Raw genomic sequence first — 21,278 nt, 5'->3', positions numbered from 1 at the left:
GATCCTATCACTAATATAAAAGTCCACATGAGAAGTCTATATATGGTACTCTCACTGCAGAAATTTGCAATCAGAATGTGAATGAATGTGAATTATAGTCAGGTGCTTGATTGAAAAGGGATCCGAAACGTGTCAGCCTACTATAGGGCCTTGATGAAAGTAGCACGTCAACGAAGCAACGCCAGCTAAGATTCCAATAATGACCCTTACGGCTGGTGGAATTAAGCGGAGGGGCGAGGGTTATTACGGGGAAGTATATATAGAAAACGAGGGTAAGAAGGTATCCGAACGCAACCTGGCCTCATAAGCTCCCAGATCCTTCCTACCCACACCGGCACAAGGTCTCTCTCTTCCTCTCTAAAAATCCCCTCCTCCTCATTCTCCCCTCATCCTTTTAAGCTTCAGAATACAAATTTCTTATATAAAAACACACCTCAATTTAAAATCTTCCCGCTCCTCTTAACCCAACACCACCCTTTCTCGCTCGATCGATTTCCCCTGAAATCACCGCAGATCTGTGCTCCCCAAAAGGTCCGATTTTTTTTCAAACTTGGAACTTGTAAACAACACAATCCTCGTTCCTGATTTGATCTTTCATGCTTTATCTTCTCCTCAACTAAATCTGGAAGATCGTAACTATTTAAACCCATTTTATTATTACTAATGATAATTAAACAATCATCCCTAAATAAGGTTGATCTGATTTTCTCAAACATGAAAGATCTACCCTTTCACAAGAATCATAACTCCTCTTTTTTGCGTGTTTTTATTTGTTGTGTGCGTATTTTTGTTCGATCTTCGCCTTTGTCTTCTTGAAACGGAAAAATGGATGGATTATTATTATTATTTATATATGAAAAAAGAAATTATGTTTAGTTTACCCCTTATTTAAAATGACATATGAGATATGAGTATGTAGGATATATCAAATTCGTTGATGTGATTGTGTGTAATTGTGTTATGGTGTATATACAGTGGAAGTGCAAGGTCTCACTCAATACGAAAAATAGAACAAGGGAATGGCAGAACAAGGGTTAGAAGGAAGCCAACCAGTAGATCTCAAGAAGCACCCTTCTGGAATTGTCCCTACTCTCCAGTGAGTCCCAATTCCTTGTTCACAACCTGCTTTCTAATTCATGTTCCGGGTTGTCATGCCTAGTTAAGATATGATTCGATTTTCATAACCATTCAAAACTAGCATTTCTTTTAATGCCCTTTCTTGTAGTTACCAATGTTTTATGATTTGTAGAGTTTATCCCTGAAAAGTTGATGACTTTGTTCTACCCACGAAAAGTGATTGTAATTTTCTCTAATTCTGTACTTGGAATGAACATGCTCTCTAGTTTGCATCCATGCTGCGTGTGAATGCATCCCTCGTAATATTGTGTTTACCACGGTTACACTTTTTCCTTGTTTCTCCAACAAACCAGTCTATTGTGTTTCCTCCTTTTCTGTCTCTACACTTGTTGTGTGTTCATCTCGTGTTAAATTGTTTGCTGTGATTATGTGCCAATGTAAATGTTCATCCATGGAACCATTGAATTTAAATTACATGATTATGTGTGCTGTATGCCAAATTTTTGGGTCAAGCTCTCTCTGATTATATATTTCGTGTAACTATGAGCGGTTTTCTCAAATTGCTTCATGCATTTAATAAGTTGAGTGTGTTTTTTGCTTAATTATTTTATGCATTTCCCGGAAAACAATAAAGGTGTTGTCTGTGCTCTCAGGAATATTGTCTCCACAGTCAATTTAGATTGCAAATTGGATCTCAAGGCCATTGCACTGCAAGCTCGTAACGCTGAATACAACCCCAAGGCATGTGCCTTTGTTTGACAAGTACAATAAAGTTCGGGTATTTTTGTAGCTCCTTGGTAGAGCATCTTTGCCTGTTAGTATGGAGCTTCACTAGTTGGGATTTTATAAGTTTAGATGCTAGAGTTGCTATAATATCCATATACACTAAAGAGAATTTTCTTGTTTTAAATTACCTGTTAGATTGCAAATTAATTGTGGTGTACCCTTGCAGCGTTTTGCAGCTGTGATTATGAGAATAAGAGAACCGAAGACGACTGCATTGATATTTGCATCTGGTAAGATGGTAAGTCTCAATTTAAAACCAAACATCTTGTTTCCTTCCCTTTTCATCGATTCTGCATCATGTGCTTCATTTGTAATCATTTCACATGATGGATAGATGGGTTTTTTTTAATGTCTTGTTATGGTGTGTCTCACTCTTTCTATCCTTTTGTTTATGCCTAAAAATTGTATCTATTGATTTCTTCAGTATGGTAGTTTTCACTTTCTGTGATTTTATACATACAATGATATGATTCCACAAACAAAAAAAAAATTGATATGATTCCCTTCCCCCCCCCCCCCCCCCAAAAAAAAAAATTTCTGTCTCTCCAATAAAGCTAATCAGTAATCCATGCTAATGTGAATGCCGGCACTGTGTCGTATAGGTTTGTACGGGAGCTAAGAGTGAACAACAATCAAAATTGGCAGCACGAAAGGTATATTTATTACTTTCCACATTCAGCATGTGTGATTATATGCAGGGGCAGTTTGTCCCATATCCATTTTTCTGGCATCTGTTTGAAATTTTGTGCAGAACATTGCCATATTGGTGTTTCTGTTTAAGCTATACAGCTCTAACACATGCAAATAGCCCTCTAATATATTTGAAATATGCTGGCATCATGACCATGTTAGCAGCAATGTCATGGAAACATAATATTTATACAATCTTACATGAACCTCTTTGTTCTTCAGTATGCTCGAATCATCCAGAAACTCGGTTTTCCAGCTCAGTTCAAGGTACTCTCTCACTCTCTCTCTCTCCTACACTCACTCACACACATGCATGCTCTCTGCTACATGCTGTCACTTTATTTACTTAAATCCAGTTTCAATTTTGTGGTGCAAACAGGATTTCAAAATCCAAAATATAGTTGGTTCTTGTGACGTGAAATTTCCCATAAGACTTGAAGGCCTGGCGTATTCCCATGGTGCCTTCTCAAGTGTGAGTTTTCTGGCTGCACCTCTGTGTCTGTTTTTTGTAATCATGTAAAAACTGAATGCCTTTGGACAAAGTTTTTCCTTGTTTATCGTCCAAGGTTGCAGGGAGTGTTTTGTGCTGGCAATAGGCCAAAAACTCCATTTACGGAAGCATCATCTTTAGAGTTTACTTTTGTCTATGCATTTCTCTCATTGTATAGAGACATGCATCTTAAATATTCATATTTTGTCTGGGAAAAGTGTATGTGCTGTTAATCCAGAAGAATTCCACAAAATCAGTTATACTGATTGTTTTCAATTGTTGTGGGGTCAGTATGAACCAGAACTGTTCCCTGGCTTGATTTATCGGATGAAACAACCGAAGATTGTGCTTCTGATTTTTGTGTCTGGGAAAATAGTTCTTACAGGGGCGAAGGTGATAATTAGCGACGATTCTTTTGAATTTTCATTTTTTCGGTTTTATATGATATTATCTGGGAACATTATCTGAAGAGCATTACCATTTCAATGCTTCAGGTAAGAGGTGAGACATATGAAGCCTTTGAGAACATTTACCCAGTTCTTACAGAGTTCAGGAAAAATCAGCAATGGTATGGTACTTAACTGTTTAATTATGTTAAGATATTTCATTGCCTTCTGTTAAGGTTTTTTTTTCCCCCAATTAAAGTTCTGGTATAAACACCAATCATGTTTTATAGGCATCATTTTATACGGTTAGCGATTTATTTTGAACTTTTCTGGCCTGATTAATACAACTCATGTCAATTTATCTTAAAAATGACTTGTCAGATTATTTGTGGGAAGCACACAGCAGTTGTATCCGTGGGGCGGAATACTTGGCACCAAGACAGTTGGGCCTGGATTGAATTGTAAATAAGGGGATTGTGCATGGCTTGACTGGTGGATGATTATATTTAAGACTTTTATTTTTGGGTTACATAAGAGACTCGTGTAATTCTGTTTTCGTTGTTTTGTTTACTAATATCAGAGTAACACATGGTCTTGAACAAAATACAAAGTAAAAATGTACGTTTTAACACAATTGGAAGCAATGAAACAATGTCTATATCGTTTTGTTTTTGAAAAAACTTTGTTGTTCACAAGGGATTGGATTAGCGTGATTAGAACCAATGACTATATTGATTAGAACCAATGATTAGAACCAATGACTATATTGACAATTTCAAGACCATTAATAAGTGCGAGGATTGAAAGTTCTGATTGTAGATTGGTCCACGGGCAGGCCAATAGAGATTAATACAATATTTGGTGGACCGTGTAATAGTCTACAATCCTTAGTGAAAAACAACCATCAGCTTCCTCCATGCGAGGATGATGCTGCTTGTTTTCGGAGGCTCCCATATCCCGCTGCTTTTTGTTGCCATCAACGTTGTCAGAGTCTCAGCATCTCTGTTAGCAGAGCCAAGCCTGAAAGGAACTTTTTTTATTTTCTATATAATTTTCACATTAATAATGTGTTCACTTCACTGATTGATCATTGAGCAGTTGAGTAAGGACTGGTAATTAACGGGTTTGGGAAAGCAAAGTATGTTATTGAGGAATCATTATAGCTTTTTAACGAAGAAAAATATATTATTGCTGGTTTCTTTTAAATATCGGAATAGATTGAGTGAAGGAGTGAAGACATCGTGCTACATTATTTCCGTACTCCATCATACAGGTGCAAGGTGATAATGGAGGGAGATGGCACCTGCACTAGGAAAGCAAACTAGAGAGAGAAGAAAGAAGCAGACTTGCTTTTGCACTAGAAATTTACAGTTGATTTGATTGCATCCAATATCTGCATTCAATGAAGAAAACAAAAACCGGTATAAGCAGAGGTGGCCGGTATCAAAAGAAAACATCGTGGTAGCAAAGATTGTAGATAACTAACCTTGTTCTTGTTGGGCATATAGAAGGGCTCAAATACAAGAGGAAATGGGGTATCCAGACCGCATACTCTCGCAACAGGTGCTTCCAACTACACAAAAGTTCAAAGATCAAGTTATCCTCCAAGAGCTTAAGTGCAAACCACTGAAATATCTAAATAGAAAAAAGTTGTGGCGAAGACTGGTGCTTGCCCTTAGGAAGCAACGTTCGACAATTGAAGCAGATATTTCAGCACCAAATCCTCCAGTAACCGGAGCTTCATGACTAATCTGCAAAGAGGACATTGGATTCGTCACTAAGAGTGCACCAACCGATTTTCAGGAAGTGTGTTCTGTATACACATATCATACTTACAAGAAGCCTTCCAGTCTTTCTGACAGAGGCCTCCACTGTGTCCTTATCCCAAGGTAAAAGAGTTCGCAGGTCTATCAGTTCACAAGAAATTCCGTCCTGAAAATTCTCACCAGTCAAATGGCATTTACACCGTCGTCTACTCTTTTACCATTATATGAACCATTCCCACATAAAATGGACCATACCAAATCAAATATAGTGATTTTACAGAGCAGAAGTGGAATACTATTTTCTAGCAGTGAGGAAAACTTACTTTTTCAGCATCCTTACAGGCCTGTTCCATTATAGATAACTGAGCTCCCCAACCAACAAGTGTTATATCGTTGCCCTCTCGAATTATCTGAGTACCACAGTTCCAATTTTCAAGTATGAGGTTCCTTTGATTATATTAAAACCATGACTGCAATCATCATTCTTTTATTAAACATTCGAAACTTGGACTACAATGAAGCTAGCATACCTCTGCCTCTGATAAAGGCAACATGTAATCATGCTCAGGAACCTCTTCTACTGATAATCTGTATAGCCACTGAAAACCAGGGTTTTTGTACTCTCAAATCAAATTTTTTTGTCAAATACAATTTTTGCTAATGGATAAATTAATTTATTCAAAAACTAAAATAAAACTACCTTTGGTTCAAAAAACACAACAGGGTTTGGATCACGTATGCAGGAAAGCAATAAGCCTTTTGCTTGCCGTGGGCTTCGAGGGATGACCACCTATATAAAAAGTTAGTACTCTTTAGATTATCTAACTGGCCTTTCCTGGGCAGCTAGAAAAAAAGTGAGAACGATAATCCTATTTCCTCTAGAAAACTTCACAGCACTGACTATTGTGAAACTAAACACGGAAAATCACTTCCAAAAATGGAGGTATGCAGCTACTATCTCAGGTCACAAGCCACTAAGCAGAACAAACTTTCAAGAGTGTGCTAGAACTTTCCAACTTGATGAATGATATCACATTTCTGACTTGATAGAGACCATTTTGAAGTTTTTGTTCCAGTTGTCTGTCTCCTTGTAATGCAACTATTTAAACCAATATTGGAGGAAATGCCGGACGCGAATGATCCATAGTATTCATGTAGTAGGATATCTGAAAGATGGGTTTCAATTTTTTGCTTTAAAGTTTGCAACGGAAAGTTTAACCCTCAGGCCCCAAAACATTTGAAAGGAAGAAGACATACTTTGATACCAGGGGCGTGACAGAAGAAAGCTTCAGGAGATTGTGAATGATAATGTCCACCATGGCCCACAGCTCCATAGGGGGATCGTATTGTTAAACCTAGGTAGTATAAAAACATCAGCTGCACTCTACTGGAAAGAAACCTCATCATGCACAATAATATGTTGGGTTGGGGGGGAAGAAGAAAAGTATGCTTCCCACATAATTGAAAAAAGAAGTGAAGTTTCACCTCCACAATTAAATTGATTTCCACTTCGGTATCTGAACTTTGCAGCTTCATTGACAATCTACAAAGTTAAGAGTTACCCAATTAATTATCATTCGTGAAGCTATGACAGAACTCAGCACTGGAAGGGAGGCATGCCTGATCAAAAGCAGGAAAAATGTAATCTGCGAACTGGATTTCTGCTACAGCTCGATTACCCTGTCATGTAAGATGAAACCAAATGTAGTGAGGTTCGTGGCTATTAGATAAAAAGAAAAATTGAATTGAGGTATGATTTTAAAGCTCGTGCATAAGACTTAAATCCTCAAACTTACCATAGCTGCTAGACCAATGCCAAATCCTACAATGCCCTGAGTATAAAGACAAGTAACAATGGGGGTTATCAAATGTGCCTTTTTAGCTTATTTCATTACGAATGGTAAGGATTTCTAAGTTTCTCTTATGACTTAGAGGTGTATGTTTATTCCAATGAAAGCAGTAGCCAGGCGGTGACAGAAAGATACCTGTTCACAGAGAGGGGTATTAAAAACCCTTCGTTTACCAAATCGATCAGCTAAGCCTGTTGTGCAACGAAAGACCCCACCAAAGCTCACATCTTCTCCAAATACATAAGTACTGTGTGAAAATGAAAAGAATTATTTGGTTAATCCATAGGAACATAAGCATACCAAGTTAGCTGGTAAATCACTTTAGTAAAAGCACATCGTCATTAGATCTTACTAAAAATCAAGATATACATATTGCAGGGTCCAACATTAGCTTCAGATACAATAACCACTAGCGCGTCAAAATCTAGCATGCACGTAAGTGATTACAGACTAACTCACTAGCATGAGTTACTTTTAAATGGCATTAGCAAAACACTAGAACTTGTTCTGAGTTTGAATTAAATATTTGGTACTGAAAAAGAGAACCTGTATTCAAGCCAATTTAAGAACCGTTACAATTAACTGAGTTGAATAGTTTGTTCTGTAGCAACAAAAGACCAACATAAACAATGACTCATTATCTCAGTTGATTTCTTAGTCACAATTTCACAAAGCTCATTCTGCCGGACGTTTGTGTAAGAGGGTTTGTGAAATTGTGAGGCACTCAGTCAAATTAAAGCATAAAGGTAAGCTAAATGCGTTTTTTCTTCTTTCTCTACTTTACAGATGTGAATTTTACAGTGCAAAGATTTAGAACAATGCAAGACACGTGAGCAAAGTTCACTGACAGTTTTACAACTCTTGTTATAGTATCTGCCTTGCCTACAGAAATATATATGTATGTGTGTGTGTGTGTGTGTGTGTGTGTGTGTGTGTGTGTGTGTGTGTGTTTATGTATTTCCCTTGTGAATTTTATAATTGTTACAGGTGATAGAGAGACGAAATCATCATCTGCGAAGAAGGAAGAAGAAAAGCAAAAAGAATAGCCTTGACTGACTAAATGGAACAAATAGTTGAATGCAGAACAAACCCGATTCGGGAAACAAATAGAACTCTGCATATATTCGCACTAAGCTATGAAGTCGAAAGGAAAAATTAAAACTTTTGAAGAAAATATGATGCGAGTGTTCCTAGAAAGTGAAAAACAATAAATAAGGAAATAGAAAGATGAATGGAAGAAAGGCATATGATTATGATATGCAGTACCGTGGGTCAGTTTCCAAGGCGATGTGGAGCGCTTGGTTGATGGCAGAGTAGAGGTTCAATGATTTCCCACTCGCAATTTGCTGAACCATCATTTCATCACAAGAGGAGGAGGAGGAGGTTGAAAATGGCCTCCTACCATTACCACCAACCCATTTGACCAATCTTCCAAACCTCCTCAGGCCCATTTCGTTTCGAGTTCTAAACAATCACTCAAAAAAAAAACAAACAAACAGAGAACTCTCTCTCTCTCTCTCCCTCTTAGAGATGAGAAGTGAGCATGTACTTTCACTTAATGTCATGCCAATCCCTACTACTTTCCTCTAAAGAGAGAGAGAGAGAGAAAATGTTGATCTTATCTCTTGATTTGTCATTTCACCATCATGTCATTGTTCAGATTTGGTATCCTTCCTTATTATTATAATAATAATACAATAATGCTACCTGCGTTTCGGCATGCTCTCTAAATATCGATAATATCAACGAAATATTGAGGATATTATCGTTTTTTCATATCACGGATATTTTGGAACATATTCATACACATACCGTATAAATATCGATCATATCAATGTAATGAAAAAAAGGAAAAATAAAAAAGGGGATTCAAACCCTTGCTATTTCACTCCTCCAACAACTTAACCACTAAGTTATTTATGTTTTTGTGATAATATGCTAATATGTATATTTATATTGTTTTGTTTTGAATTGTTTTTGCAAGAATCAGATTTTCACATGAGAATGTGAGTCTTTGACTTTTCCTTTTGGGTTGGAATCGAGTGGCTCATATGGAAAGAATTCGAGATCCAATCTTCTAATAATTTTGCTTATGGACAACATCAACCAATCTCTGATCCATATGAGTAACATGTTAACAATTACATGCAAAACTATTTTGAGAATTTATCATTTGATGACTACTCTTCACAATACACTTACTCTACACATAGAGATTATGAAGATAGTGAAATATTTGAACCTCATAGGAACTCTATGTGGTACTAAGTTTAGGGTTTACCATGCTATGTATAAAGTGTAGAATATTGTAGTAAATCATTATATATAAATGATTATGGTGTGTTTAATTTACTTTCATTAATTACTACATATTTTCTACACTCACAATGTTTGTCCACTCACTATATAATCAACTTAAATAAGTTAAACCCATCATGCAATGCATTTCCTTTCAATTTTTTTGTGATAAACTAATAGATAATTGACTGAATAAGCATCCTCCAAAGCTTCAATAAAAATTTCCAAGTTTTTCTTACAATTTTCGTGGTTTTTATTTAATTTTTATCGATATCAATAATATCTTGATATTTCCATCAAAATTTCCGTGCTTTTAGATTACCGATATTTCTGATACCATCGATATTTTAGACCTTGCTCTTAACTATTAGTACTACACGTGTTGAGTCACGTGTTCCGTCTCAAATTCTTGTTGAGTCACGTATTTTCAACATTGTTTGTTAGGATGGTTCTCGAAGAAGAATCTGAAAAATGATGTATATATGGTTAGCTCAACTGACTACTCAAGGTATATATATATAAGATTGAATGGAGTTCACATTGCGTTTCCATGCTATGGGCATGGTCCGCTGATAAAATTCAGCTACCGCCAACAACTCGGGCAGTGTTTCTCAAGTTACAAGTAGAGGAGAGAACAAAGAAAGAACAGACAACGTACAGGAGGCCACCGGAACTGTTTTAAACTCAACTGTATTGCAATTGTTCAAAACTTGCATCTCTCTTACAAACAAGCATAAAAGCAAAATCATTTCGCAACAAAATATATCAAACGGGCGGAGAAAACAGTACAGATATGCACGCTAACTATTGTCAATTAAAACCCACCCACATAAAGACTAAGATGGGGCTTGGAAAAATCTCTTAATATCACTTTTTACTCCTCTGATTCATACTCATTAAAGCAGCTAAACCAGAAAAACCTCTGAAGAAACTCCTACCAAGAAAATCTTCAATGTAATGAGCCACTATTGTGCATTGTACAAGCTAGCAGCAGTTTACAACCTATTCTGTTACAGTAACCTCGGACACAACTGCTTCTGGACCTTTTGGACCGTCTCCAGTTTCTGCAACTGATCCATTTTCCGACAACTTCAGTTCCTCATTAGTCTGAGCAATCGATGTTGGTTCCGTAATCAAATCCAAGGCAGTTCCAAATGACTCTGGGGATTTGAGTGACTCATCTGTCCGGTTTCTCCCATTAGTTGGCTTCCCATCCAATACCTTCATTTAGATAATCAGCATAGAAAATAGAAGTTCTTCTGAATCAATTATAAAAGGAGCAGTAGGAAAATAAAAGGAGCTTAAGCATATGAAAAATTGTAAGGAAACCCTGGAAGGATAAAAACCCAAATACGCATAAAACAAGCACTACAAGATACGGATAGGAGATAGGACTGAAGGGCAAAAATCTTGCCTGTTTCCGGATTTGCTGCTTTGCTTTATTTTCCTGAATTGTCTTCTGCCGAGCTTCATAGAACTCAAAATCATCCAAAAGGCATGTTTTACTGGAATGATCCTTGAATATTTTGATCATTTTAAGCCCCTGCTCTGACTTGACCTGCATAACCATATTAAAGCTTGCTAGTATTGGAAAAGAGAATGGAGGAACAAGATGGAGAAAACTAGACATACCTCTTGAGTGTCCCTACTGTTAGTGACAGGTTTGTTTTCATTGTTTTCTAGGGTAATGTGCTTTAGCAAACTGTTGGGTACATCCTTTACAATGTGCCACTTAACAGGGAAACAGCCAGTCCACTTGTCTTGTTGCCAATACTCCACACTCTTGTCAAAATCCACCATCCCCACCATCTCCGCCAGGCCAACAAATTGGCCACTGGTATTCACCTAGAGAAAGAAGAAGAAGCTAAGCCAAGGAAAGCAGTGAATGAAATGACAGGCTTAATATGGGCATAAAGATGCTCACCGAGAAGAACAGAAATACAGGGCAGCCACCTGATTTTTCCTGAGCCTCCTGGTATGCTGCATTAAGCTTATTGTTTCCATTTGGTGTGCTGGCCCAAACATTATACTTGACACTCTTATGAACATCATCCTCACTATATGACTTAATAATGAAGAACTTAGCATCAGCATAATGATCATGGATATCTGCTCCAATGTACTGCTCACACTCTGGAATCATGCTAAGTGCATCCTTCTCATCATCAGTTTTATTCAACGGCATGTTGCACCCCTTAACTGCTACAGTAACAGGTGAATATCCTTTTTGATTTTTATAACTTTTACCTCTAGGTCCCTTGTTCAACTCATCCAAGCCTTCTATGTCCTGGTTACCATAGCGGAAGGAACTGCCTCGCCCCCTGGATTTATACTTGTTTTGAAAAGCCATCCACCCACATCCATTTCTTTGCATACCAAAACCATTAGATCCATATCCCATACCAAGTCTATTTGGGTTCCAATAATGACCATATAATCCATTAGTATACATCCCATTCACAAGTCCATTAGCTGTGTCCATACCATACCCCAACCTCATGTGGTGCAAACCCTACAAAGTCACGTAATAGAAATCCTTGAGAGGCCACCTCCAAGAACAATCTATCAAAGTCAGATTATTCAATCAAATATAAATTCATTACACACTAGATACAATATGACCCAAAGCATAACTGATAATCAACCAGAAGCACAGCATTCAAATCGATTAATATTCCAGCGAGGTCAACTCCAAGAGAAACACTAATACCTATTGGATTTCCCAACAAAATTCAAATGGGGATCTGAAGCTTGTAATTAACTCACTGTTCAACCAACTAGGTCACAGGCACAATATGTTTAATATCACATAGATACATACTAGGTTTAAACATTAGAATATAAAATTGACTAACCCTAAGAATGGGGCTATGCTACATCTCACTTAATTTACATGTAGATCTGGTCCAACTTGCTCAGACCGATAGTCCCAAATGAAAATTCAATGATAAAGCAAGCATACCATGAATTCAGAATTTGATCTGGAAATCTGATTCTTGGAATATGGAGTTCTGTTGACTGTACTTCCAGTCACTGCCCTACCCTGCCCATTTGCCCCTTCTAACCATGGGATAGGAGATACCAAACCATCAAAACCATATATTGCATCATGGTATTCACTGAAGGAACCCTTTACATTCAGTGATGAGTTTTGATAAGTTGGTTTTGCGAAATCTGAAGGATTATATTCCTTCATACCCACACTGGTCAGAACACCATTAGAAATACCTTTAGCTATTCCTACAGTTGAGGGCTTGTGGTCAGCATCTTTAGAGGTGGAAACACCCCCCTTGAAAGGAACAGCTGAATTAGGGGTGTGTGTTTTACTGTTAGGGGTCAGCTTCTTAAAATAGGGAGGATATTGGTACTGCTGAGGTCCATATAGCTGACCATCACCTCCCACAGTTGGAACTGAAGACCCTGATGTTGAATACGTGCTGTAGGGTGCATAACCATAACCATGATGATACAAAAATGACCCATTATCCCCATAGACAGCCTGAAATATGCAACAAGCATGATACACAATCATGTCATGATACAAAAAAGTTTCTCAGAGAATATTACCATAAGAATTCATGTAAGAGGTGTATGAAAATATAAACAGAAAAATACATCCGTGATAGACACAGACAAACACAAATTCTTCCTCTGAGCGAAAGGCTTTAAGTGTAAGACTCACAGAATTCATGTCGCTTCCATTTGGATTTAAATAACTTGAAATGCCGCCCCACTCATTTCCAGTCCCACCATAGGCTACAAAACCACTCCCAGATCATCACCAAAAGAACCATCAATACAATACAAAACATAACAGCATTCATGGCCTAGCAGCTGTGTGTGTTTGTTCTTAACATGACAATAATGGATATGATAATGGAAGACTACACATACAAATTACCTCCATAATAATAGGCAGAAGATGTGTAACCATTAGGGATATAGCACATAGCTGGATCCATAAAATCCTGTCGCAATGGGGTCTTCGACCGAACGTATGACTTGCTTTTTGCAGTCACAATATTAGGCTGCAAATCATGAAACAGATAATCAAGCTTGAAACACACAGGCATTTTCCATTACAGTTTATCGTTTTTCTCAAAAAGAAGTTCTAAAAAATAAAATGCAAATACATCTTTTAAATCAACACAACACAGAATAATAGCAGAGATAGCCATTACCTTCTTGGCAGGGTCAGGAATATCATCAGGTCCTTTGGTCTGAGAATCTAATGACAAATTCTGCAGCAAATCTGCAGCTTCTATAGAAAACCAGAGGGTCAAGGAAAAAAAAAGAGTCGAGCACAGAGTCCAGACACATATATGTGGTCCAGTACATGGAAACAAGCCAAAAAGAAACCCCTAATCATACAATTTAAACTAAAAGAAATTTCGAAAATCTACCAAAGATTAAAATGCCATATCAAAGTTTCCATTCAAAAATTAGAAATTCAACATCTTTACTTCACTTTGCTGTGAAATAATCATACCAAAATCACAGACAAGCCCTAACTACACTCAAAACTCCTAAACAGACACGACGCCGGAGACAGATCTTACCCTCACACGTGTGTGCTGTTTTGTAAATATACAGACAAAGAACAAAGCTGACATTCAAAAATACGAAAGAAAAAAACAAGTTAACCAAGTTGGAGGGGGAAAGCAAGCTGCATAGAGAAGGAAGGAGAGCAGCAAAGAGCCAAATAGTATAGAAAAATCCATAAACGGAAACCCAATGAGAAAAGGGTGTAAGGATACGATCCACAGGCGGGGAAACGGTGGCCATGGCAAACGGTGAGAGCGGCACTGAGCTACTGCTTGCTTAAAACGCAAAAGGGTTTTAGGGGTTTAGGGGTTTTAGGAGACTTTGAGAGAGCGAAAGGAGACAGTTAAACTGTCACAGGGAGAGATAAAAAGAAGTATCCCCCTTATTCCTACTCTAGAGTCCTTTTTATTATTGCTAGTAGTCATTCAAAATTGGCTTATAGCCTTTATCACATGAATATATGAATATAGGAAAATTCTCTAATAAGTATTTTATGTTAAGGATTGGTTACATATTTTGTGGTGAAATGGGGATCGAGTACATGGATCTCAGAATTTTAAAATTACCCGTTGGGTACGGGTCTTGAATGGTATTAGCATCCTCCTCCCCAAATCCAACCCGATAATTATGATGATTATTTTTAAATTAATAAATATATAATTATAATATAATATATTGTTACCCTAGCCCAATTCCTTATTCCTCCTAGCCGCAACATCTTTGTTGGTCCTATTCATGTGACTATTAGAGAGTTGAAGGCCCTAGGCTCAATGGAAGCATCCCTATGGAAATTGGTGGAGCTTTTTCGTTCAAGAAGTTGGGATTCACACACAAATCTCCATTAAAACAGATTGGATACTTGTTATTGAAAACTAATTTGCACAGAAAACTTGGATTCATGTTTTGTTTTCCTGATTTACCTTTGATGTGTGGATTTGAAACCACACAATCCTCTGTCCTTAAGTTACGATTCATACATACTAAATGTTTCAAGACTTGGGAGGAGCAAATATAACTCGACCATATTGTAGATTGCGGGTCGACGATAATGGGGAGAAGATGGACCTACAGTATAGGAGGCAACAACATGTTGATTTGGGGATTCGGGGCGCGTTTGGGGGATAGCTCCCTATACCAAGCCCCTACCCGGCATGTTGCCATCCAATCTACCAATACATCTAATGAATGCAATCCAACGACCGAAATTAAAAATATTCTTAACTTAAACACTTATTGGAGAATCTCTCATTGAGTATATGTTTTTATCAACAAATTGCAACACATATATTATGTTGTATAATAGGGAAAATAAATTTTAATCAATCAATCATGCACGATTTTGAGCTTGGTACCTCTTGCAACTTTGGAAAGGAAATATCACTAAACTTGTAGGTAAACATTGCTCCTAAATATCATGCAACTTACAATTCACTATAAGAGGTTTTGTATCATTGTAAGACTAGGGTGTCGGGGAGAGAGAGAGAGAGAGAGACTTTGATTCCTTGTTGTATAATGAATTGCTACCAAACCGAATTAATTACTTTGTGGGTGTCCAAGTCAACCCTAGGATATTTATAGGCTTTTTTCTTGCCATTGGCACCTTCGTACAGCAGAGCTCACACGAGGAATGGCCAAGGAAACAGCCAACTTGGCCAGCCATACTGGTCCATTAATTTACGCCCTTTAACTTTAATGGACAATTCTTTCCAATAAAAACACTTCAATGGACAATGACCGGAAGGACAAGTAGAGCATTATAGCAGCGGCCGCTGCATTTTTCGACCAGTTGTTTGTCCAGTCCAGGGTTAGATTAAAATGGCTTGGAAAAGAAAAACAAGATACTAAGTTTATATTAAAAAAGGATTCAGCCAAAAGAAGAGGAACGTTTATAACAAGGCATCTCCTTTGTTTTTTACCACTAAAGTCTAAACAAAATATAATTTTATAAGCACAACTAACGACAGACATAAAAATGGAAAAAGTAAATTCTTAAACTGACTATATTGCAATATTTTCCCACCTTGCTTCTAGCTCACATACAAATACAAAAGCAAACCTGCTCCGCAATGGAGATATGATCTAGATTTACAAGACGGGAAATAACAAAACAAGTAAAAGGCAATGGTAAAGAAAATTAAAACCCAAAAAAAAAACATATCTGATATTAAGCACCACTGAAAGAGAAACCCTAAACCCAAAATCCTAGGCAACCAAAACCTGTTAGGAGCTTCTGCAGAACACCGGTAAATAGACCCAAAAGAAAACTGTGGAGGGGTTGGGGTGGAACATAGATTACTCAGAACCCTAGCCTGCCTCAAGATACATGAAATTCTAGAGATGGACTTGCCATTCCTCAACGAATTATTGACTATTCTCTAGCAAAGCAAGTCAACAGTCATCAGAGCGGCGGTCCAAGAAGTAGGCACAATTGGCAAGTAGTTTCTAGTAGCTCTCATATATTCATTCACAGCAGCACACTTCCAATGCAACCTGGACCACCGTTATGCAAGGCAAAGGCTAGCAACCGTTCGCAACCCCATTAGCTACAACCCTCTTCTCTGACACAACTGGCTTAGCACCCTTTGGGGCATCTCCAGCTGCAATCAATCCATTTTCTGCAAGTTTCACCTCTTCACTTGCATGCACTGCTGGAATAGATTCTTTGGTCAAATCAGAGGGAACCTCTGATGAATTTTGAGTTTTCAGTTGCCCATTTGCTACCTCTTTCTTCTCATCAATGGCTTTTCCTTCCCATACCTGCTTTCGTATTTTCAAAAATACGGGCAAATGTTAGGTATTTAGAACTGTTAAACATTTGTCACAATATAGAAAATAGATTAATAACTTTAAAACTGTTTCAGATTGATATAAAAGGCAGAGTCTTGACCTGTTTCTGAAACTGCTGTTGCTTAGCCTTCTTCTCCTGAATTGTCTTCTGGCGGGACTCATAAAACCCAAAGTCATCCAAAATGCATGTTTTGCTTAAATGTTCCTTGAAAATTTTAATCATTTTAAGGCCTGGCTCCAATTTGACCTACACAAACCCATAAGATTAATATTCAAAGGGGAAGAACAAAGAAGATCAAGGCAAAAAATCTGTAGGATGTAAAATTACCTCCTGAGTGTCCCTACTGTTGGTCACAGGTTTGTTCTCATTATTCTCAAGAGTAATGTGCTTCAACAAACTGTTGGGAACATCTTTAACAATATGCCACTTGACAGGGAAACAGCCATTCCACTTGTCTTGCTGCCAGTACTCTAGATTCTTGTTGAAATCAACTGGCCCCAACATCTCTGCAAGGCCTACAAATTGTCCACTGGTATTGACCTACAAAGAAAACAAATAAATTACAAAACATCCAAAAGTACTTTTGAACTATAACCCTCTCAATGCCTAGAAACAAAAGACTCACCGAGAATAAAAGAAATACAGGACAGCCACCAGATTTCTCCTGAGCCTCCTGGTATGCAGCATGAAGCTTCTTGTTGCCATTTGGCGTGCTGGCCCAAACATTATACTTAATGCTCTTATGAACATCATCCTCACTGTATGACTTAATGATGAAGAATTTGGCATCAGTATAATCCTCGGAAAAATCAGCTTTATTGTATTGTTCTCGGTCTGGGACACTTGTTTTATCCTTTTCCTCGTCATTATTAAGATTTGTTGGCACCTGTCCCTTGATCGCTAATGCATTAGGCACAAAACCCTTTTGATTCTTGGAGCTCTTTGCCCGAGGTCCCCTGTTGAGTTCATTCAAACCATCCATATTCTCATTACCGTATCCATAGTATCCGCCATTTCTTCCCCTGGGTTTGTACTTGCTGTCAACAGCCAGCCATGTGCGTCCACTGGTTCGCGAATCATAACCATGAGATCCAAAGCCCATACCAGATCTAACTGTATTTCCATACTGACCATAAAGTTTGTTGGGGTACATCCTATTTATAAACCCTTGAGCTGTACCCATTCCAGACAATGGCCTTGGATGGTGCAAACCCTGTGGAATCAAAGAAATAAAATTCATGAGGGTGGACATATCTAAAGTAACATTCGCAGTTGAAACATTTAAATTAAATATCCAAAATCACCCTGCACAAAATGACTGTTAAACTTCAACCAGTTAAAGGAATTCCAAGTCAAGTCTTCCACTCCAATAACAAGATTCCAATTGTATAAAACAAGGATAGGCCCAACCTACAGGTTGAGCCCACTGATTCTCCCCTGCCTTAGATGTTTTCACACCAAAAGGTTAGAGGTTTGATTTATGGACAAGGCCATAATTGAACAATCATGTCATACAACACAGTTGACATTTTGTTGACATTTCCACATATCCACTGGTGGCTGGAAATGGGGCAGTCTCCATATGAGGTGACCGTCTACATGTAAACTTCCACACATTGAAATTTACAAAAACAAATAAGAAAAAATATACATACCATGAAGTGAGAATTTGGACGGTAATTCTGATTCCTTGAAGATGGAATGTTATTGCCATTTGAGATTGAAGAAGTAATTGTTGTACTTGTAACAGGTCTAGGCTGCCCATCCGAAAAAAGTGGGGCATCCAACCACGGAAGAGGAGAACGTAACCCGTCAAACCCATATCTTGGGTCCTGGTACCCAGGAGTAGGAACACGTCCTGGCAAAGCACCCCTTCCATATGAACCATTGGTGTTGAAAGACGAGTTTTGATATGTTGATAAGGGAGCTGAAACATTATTTCCTTTCACACTTCCACCATTTGCAATGCCGTTAGAAATCCCATTAGCTGTTTCCACAGGCAGAGGCTTGTGGTCAGCAGCTACAGAGGTGGATACCTCACTTTGAGGGGCAGCAGGGCTGGGGGTGTACGGTCCACTGGTTGGAGTCAGAGGCTGGAAATAGGGAGGATATTGGTAGTGCTGAGGCCCATATAACTGACCATCATTTCCCATAGTTGGAACTGGGGAACCTGCCGGTGAATATGGACCATATGGTGCATACCCATACCCATGGTGGTATAAAAGAGACCCATTATCCCCATAAACTCCCTAAAACAAACAAGCAGATTTAACATAAAGTTAAAACAATGAGATTTAGTTATGTGGGACACAAAATCAAACAAAACAACCATGAATTATTACCCAAAAAGTGAAAGAAGAAAAAAAAAACTTACAGAAGTCATCTCAACTCCCTCAGGATTTACATATCTCGAGTAGTCATCCCACTCGTTGCCAGTCCCATCATAGCCTATAAGAAATTCACAGAACCATCCATATCATATACATAAGAATTTCAAGGGGAAGTTAACAATCCACCACTAAACCAATCTCCAGTTGAGGGTTCAACGTCAATTTACCTCCATAGTAATAGGCAGACGGATAAGCATTCGGGAGATAGCATAGAGATGGATCCATGAAATCAGGTAACAATGGGGTCACGGAGCGCTCTGATTGGATCTGACCATTCGCAGCATTTCCAGAATCAATAGACCCATATTGATTAACAGAAGGCTGCATTGAAAAAGCAACTAACCTTAGAACCACATATCAGATTAAATAATTGAATGTTTCAGTATGCAGTTTGGGAGTGCTTTTTCAAGTTCCACTTAAATTCAGCAAATAACCATATTTTCTTAGATTCCTAGAAAATTAGCAGTTTGAAATGTACGGTACCTTCTTGGTTGGCTCAGGAATTTCCAGGGTCTTGGTTTGAGAATCTAATGACAACTTCTGTAGCAAATCTGCTGCTTCTAAAGAAAGCAAACGGTGAAGGAAATACATACTTTTGTAAAAGACATATACAATCAACAAACAAAAACAACACGTGAATCCAGTGAGCATAGTTTGAATTTTACATGAGGGTAAAAAATTCATTAATGAATTCAATCACTCCATCACAAGTTATAACCAATTCATGAAAATCGCCTAATATGAAACCATCAATTCAACCAGGCCTAAAGCAAACTATACTCATGAAACAAACCAAAAAGAAATTGTCAAAGTACAGGCATACGAATTTTTAAAATAACAGGGACTTCAATTTCTGCACACAGAACCATGAATTTCCAGACGCGGACCACAAATCATGCATAAAACACCATAACACCAAAACAAAGCGTCACAAACCAAGAGCTAAGCAAACATCATAAAAGAGGCTTACTGCGATCTACATGTTAAGCATAAACCAATAACAACAAAGACAGAGAAGATCCAGTTTGATCCAAAACAAATCAAAGAAGAACAGATCTCAATAAGGAAAACCAAAAACAAAGAATACCCAGATGGTTAAACTTATAAGGATACGATCCGCAGGAGGTGCAACGGTGGCCATGGCCGTGAATTGATAGCTAGATCTTCTACTTATCCGAAGTATTACTAAAACACCCTAAATCTCAGAGAAAGGTAATTGGGGTTTTAGCCAACGGAGAGAGAAATCCTGAGGCTAAGAGAGAGAGATGGACTGAGTGAGAGAAGAGGGAACAACGGGTCTCACAGCCGCCAAGGGTTTGGGTTTTGGAAAGAGAGGGTTTTGTTCATCCAAAAGCGGTGATTCAAATAGCACCACGGCTCTTCTTCAGTACTCTCATTTAATCACCTGCGGGTCACTTTGTGAGCTCATCGAGCCTCTCCTATTGGGCCACAATTACACGTGGCGGGAACTAACTGGGCTAAAGGATGTTCTTTTTGGTCTTTTCGTTCAATGTGAATTCTGATTGGCCCGGTGACACTCCTTTTAAATTGCTGGTTGTACCCATTATGAGGAGTTTGGAAACCCTAATTACAAAAGGACATCGATGTCCCCATCCACTCGGGCATGTGGTAACAGTGCTTTGGGCTCTCGGCTTTTTACTTGGGGATGACTTTTCGTGTTGTGGGCATTTTGGGGCTTTCACCCCCCTGTTTTCATCAAAAAAAAAAAAAAAAAAATAACCACTTTTTTATTTTTACTGAAATTTACCAACGCCCATTCTTGTACTCTATATTATGAGTTGTGAAATTAAATAGGATTTTTTTTTTTTTGGTCATGTAATATTAACCTTTGGTTCTAGTTAGCTCCATCTTGTTTTAATTTTAATCTTCATAGTTTGTTAGCGTTCTCAAATTGGTCCCAATTTGTATTAGGTCACATTAATTCATAGAATGTAAACCAAAAACTTTTGCCTTATAAAATACCATGGAAGAATTAAGTAAATTTGTATGAAATCAAATCGCAGTGAAGACTAAATTTGTTTACCTTTTGATCATTTATGTCAATTAGTACCACAAACATAGAAATTTGTAGCAAATTTAAATTTATTTATTGGAACTAAAGAGACGAAAGTGAATTTTAGTCTAAGTAACTTAAATCAAATGTGATTTCAGGCACATTTTGGAGTGTTTATGAAAGAGCTAAAAACGTTTT

General features: G+C 37.9%; 4 protein-coding genes across 7 annotated transcripts; 1 reads left to right on the top strand and 3 right to left on the bottom strand.

Annotated features, from left to right (window-relative positions):
• Positions 1-289: 289 nt before the first annotated feature.
• TBP2 (TATA binding protein 2) lies at positions 290-3,985 on the top strand. Of its 2 annotated transcripts, XM_021961005.2 has the most exons (10): positions 291-531; positions 976-1,096; positions 1,731-1,818; positions 2,030-2,101; positions 2,466-2,516; positions 2,776-2,820; positions 2,933-3,025; positions 3,335-3,436; positions 3,538-3,611; positions 3,811-3,985. In XM_021961005.2, coding segments are annotated over exons 2-10 (603 nt in total). In that variant the 5' UTR covers positions 291-531; positions 976-1,019; the 3' UTR covers positions 3,812-3,985. The 2 variants fall into 2 exon arrangements, with proteins under 2 accessions (XP_088111073.1, XP_021816697.1); XM_088254947.1 differs by lacking the exon at positions 3,335-3,436 and having other exon boundaries at positions 290-531.
• A 608-nt stretch (positions 3,986-4,593) lies between these two features.
• LOC110759005 (branched-chain alpha-keto acid decarboxylase E1 beta subunit) lies at positions 4,594-8,646 on the bottom strand. Its single transcript, XM_021961004.2, has 13 exons — positions 8,312-8,646; positions 7,181-7,292; positions 6,992-7,027; positions 6,816-6,875; positions 6,681-6,738; positions 6,453-6,550; positions 5,896-5,985; positions 5,726-5,794; positions 5,519-5,605; positions 5,266-5,361; positions 5,103-5,180; positions 4,916-5,002; positions 4,594-4,822 (listed from the first exon to the last, which is right to left on the bottom strand). Exons 1-13 carry the CDS (start codon positions 8,494-8,496, stop codon positions 4,787-4,789), a joined length of 1,092 nt encoding a protein of 363 aa, XP_021816696.2. The 5' UTR covers positions 8,497-8,646; the 3' UTR covers positions 4,594-4,786.
• Positions 8,647-10,017: 1,371 nt separating this feature from the next.
• LOC110759016 (YTH domain-containing protein ECT2-like) lies at positions 10,018-14,262 on the bottom strand. Of its 2 annotated transcripts, none has more exons than XM_088255618.1 (9): positions 14,101-14,262; positions 13,525-13,604; positions 13,245-13,371; positions 13,026-13,099; positions 12,306-12,842; positions 11,268-11,855; positions 10,976-11,188; positions 10,758-10,901; positions 10,018-10,564 (listed from the first exon to the last, which is right to left on the bottom strand). In XM_088255618.1, the coding sequence occupies exons 1-9, from the start codon at positions 14,126-14,128 to the stop codon at positions 10,346-10,348; spliced, it is 2,010 nt and encodes a 669-aa protein (XP_088111744.1). In that variant the 5' UTR covers positions 14,129-14,262; the 3' UTR covers positions 10,018-10,345. The 2 variants fall into 2 exon arrangements, with proteins under 2 accessions (XP_088111744.1, XP_088111745.1); XM_088255619.1 differs by having other exon boundaries at positions 13,525-13,601; positions 14,101-14,260.
• Positions 14,263-15,814: 1,552 nt separating this feature from the next.
• On the bottom strand, positions 15,815-20,412 carry LOC110759023 (YTH domain-containing protein ECT4). Of its 2 annotated transcripts, none has more exons than XM_088254891.1 (9): positions 20,180-20,412; positions 19,550-19,623; positions 19,234-19,387; positions 19,051-19,124; positions 18,332-18,925; positions 17,302-17,889; positions 17,004-17,216; positions 16,776-16,922; positions 15,815-16,645 (listed from the first exon to the last, which is right to left on the bottom strand). In XM_088254891.1, exons 1-9 carry the CDS (start codon positions 20,205-20,207, stop codon positions 16,406-16,408), a joined length of 2,112 nt encoding a protein of 703 aa, XP_088111017.1. In that variant the 5' UTR covers positions 20,208-20,412; the 3' UTR covers positions 15,815-16,405. The 2 variants fall into 2 exon arrangements, with proteins under 2 accessions (XP_088111017.1, XP_088111016.1); XM_088254890.1 differs by having other exon boundaries at positions 19,550-19,626; positions 20,180-20,411.
• Between the last annotated feature and the right edge of the window lie 866 nt (positions 20,413-21,278).

The sequence above is a fragment of the Prunus avium genome, chromosome 6, assembly GCF_965620075.1.
Source record: "Prunus avium chromosome 6, drPruAviu1.hap1.1, whole genome shotgun sequence".
Classification (NCBI taxonomy): domain Eukaryota; kingdom Viridiplantae; phylum Streptophyta; class Magnoliopsida; order Rosales; family Rosaceae; genus Prunus; species Prunus avium.
The sequence above is the reverse complement of the archived record's forward strand: the minus strand, read 5'-3'. Positions and strand labels throughout refer to the sequence as shown.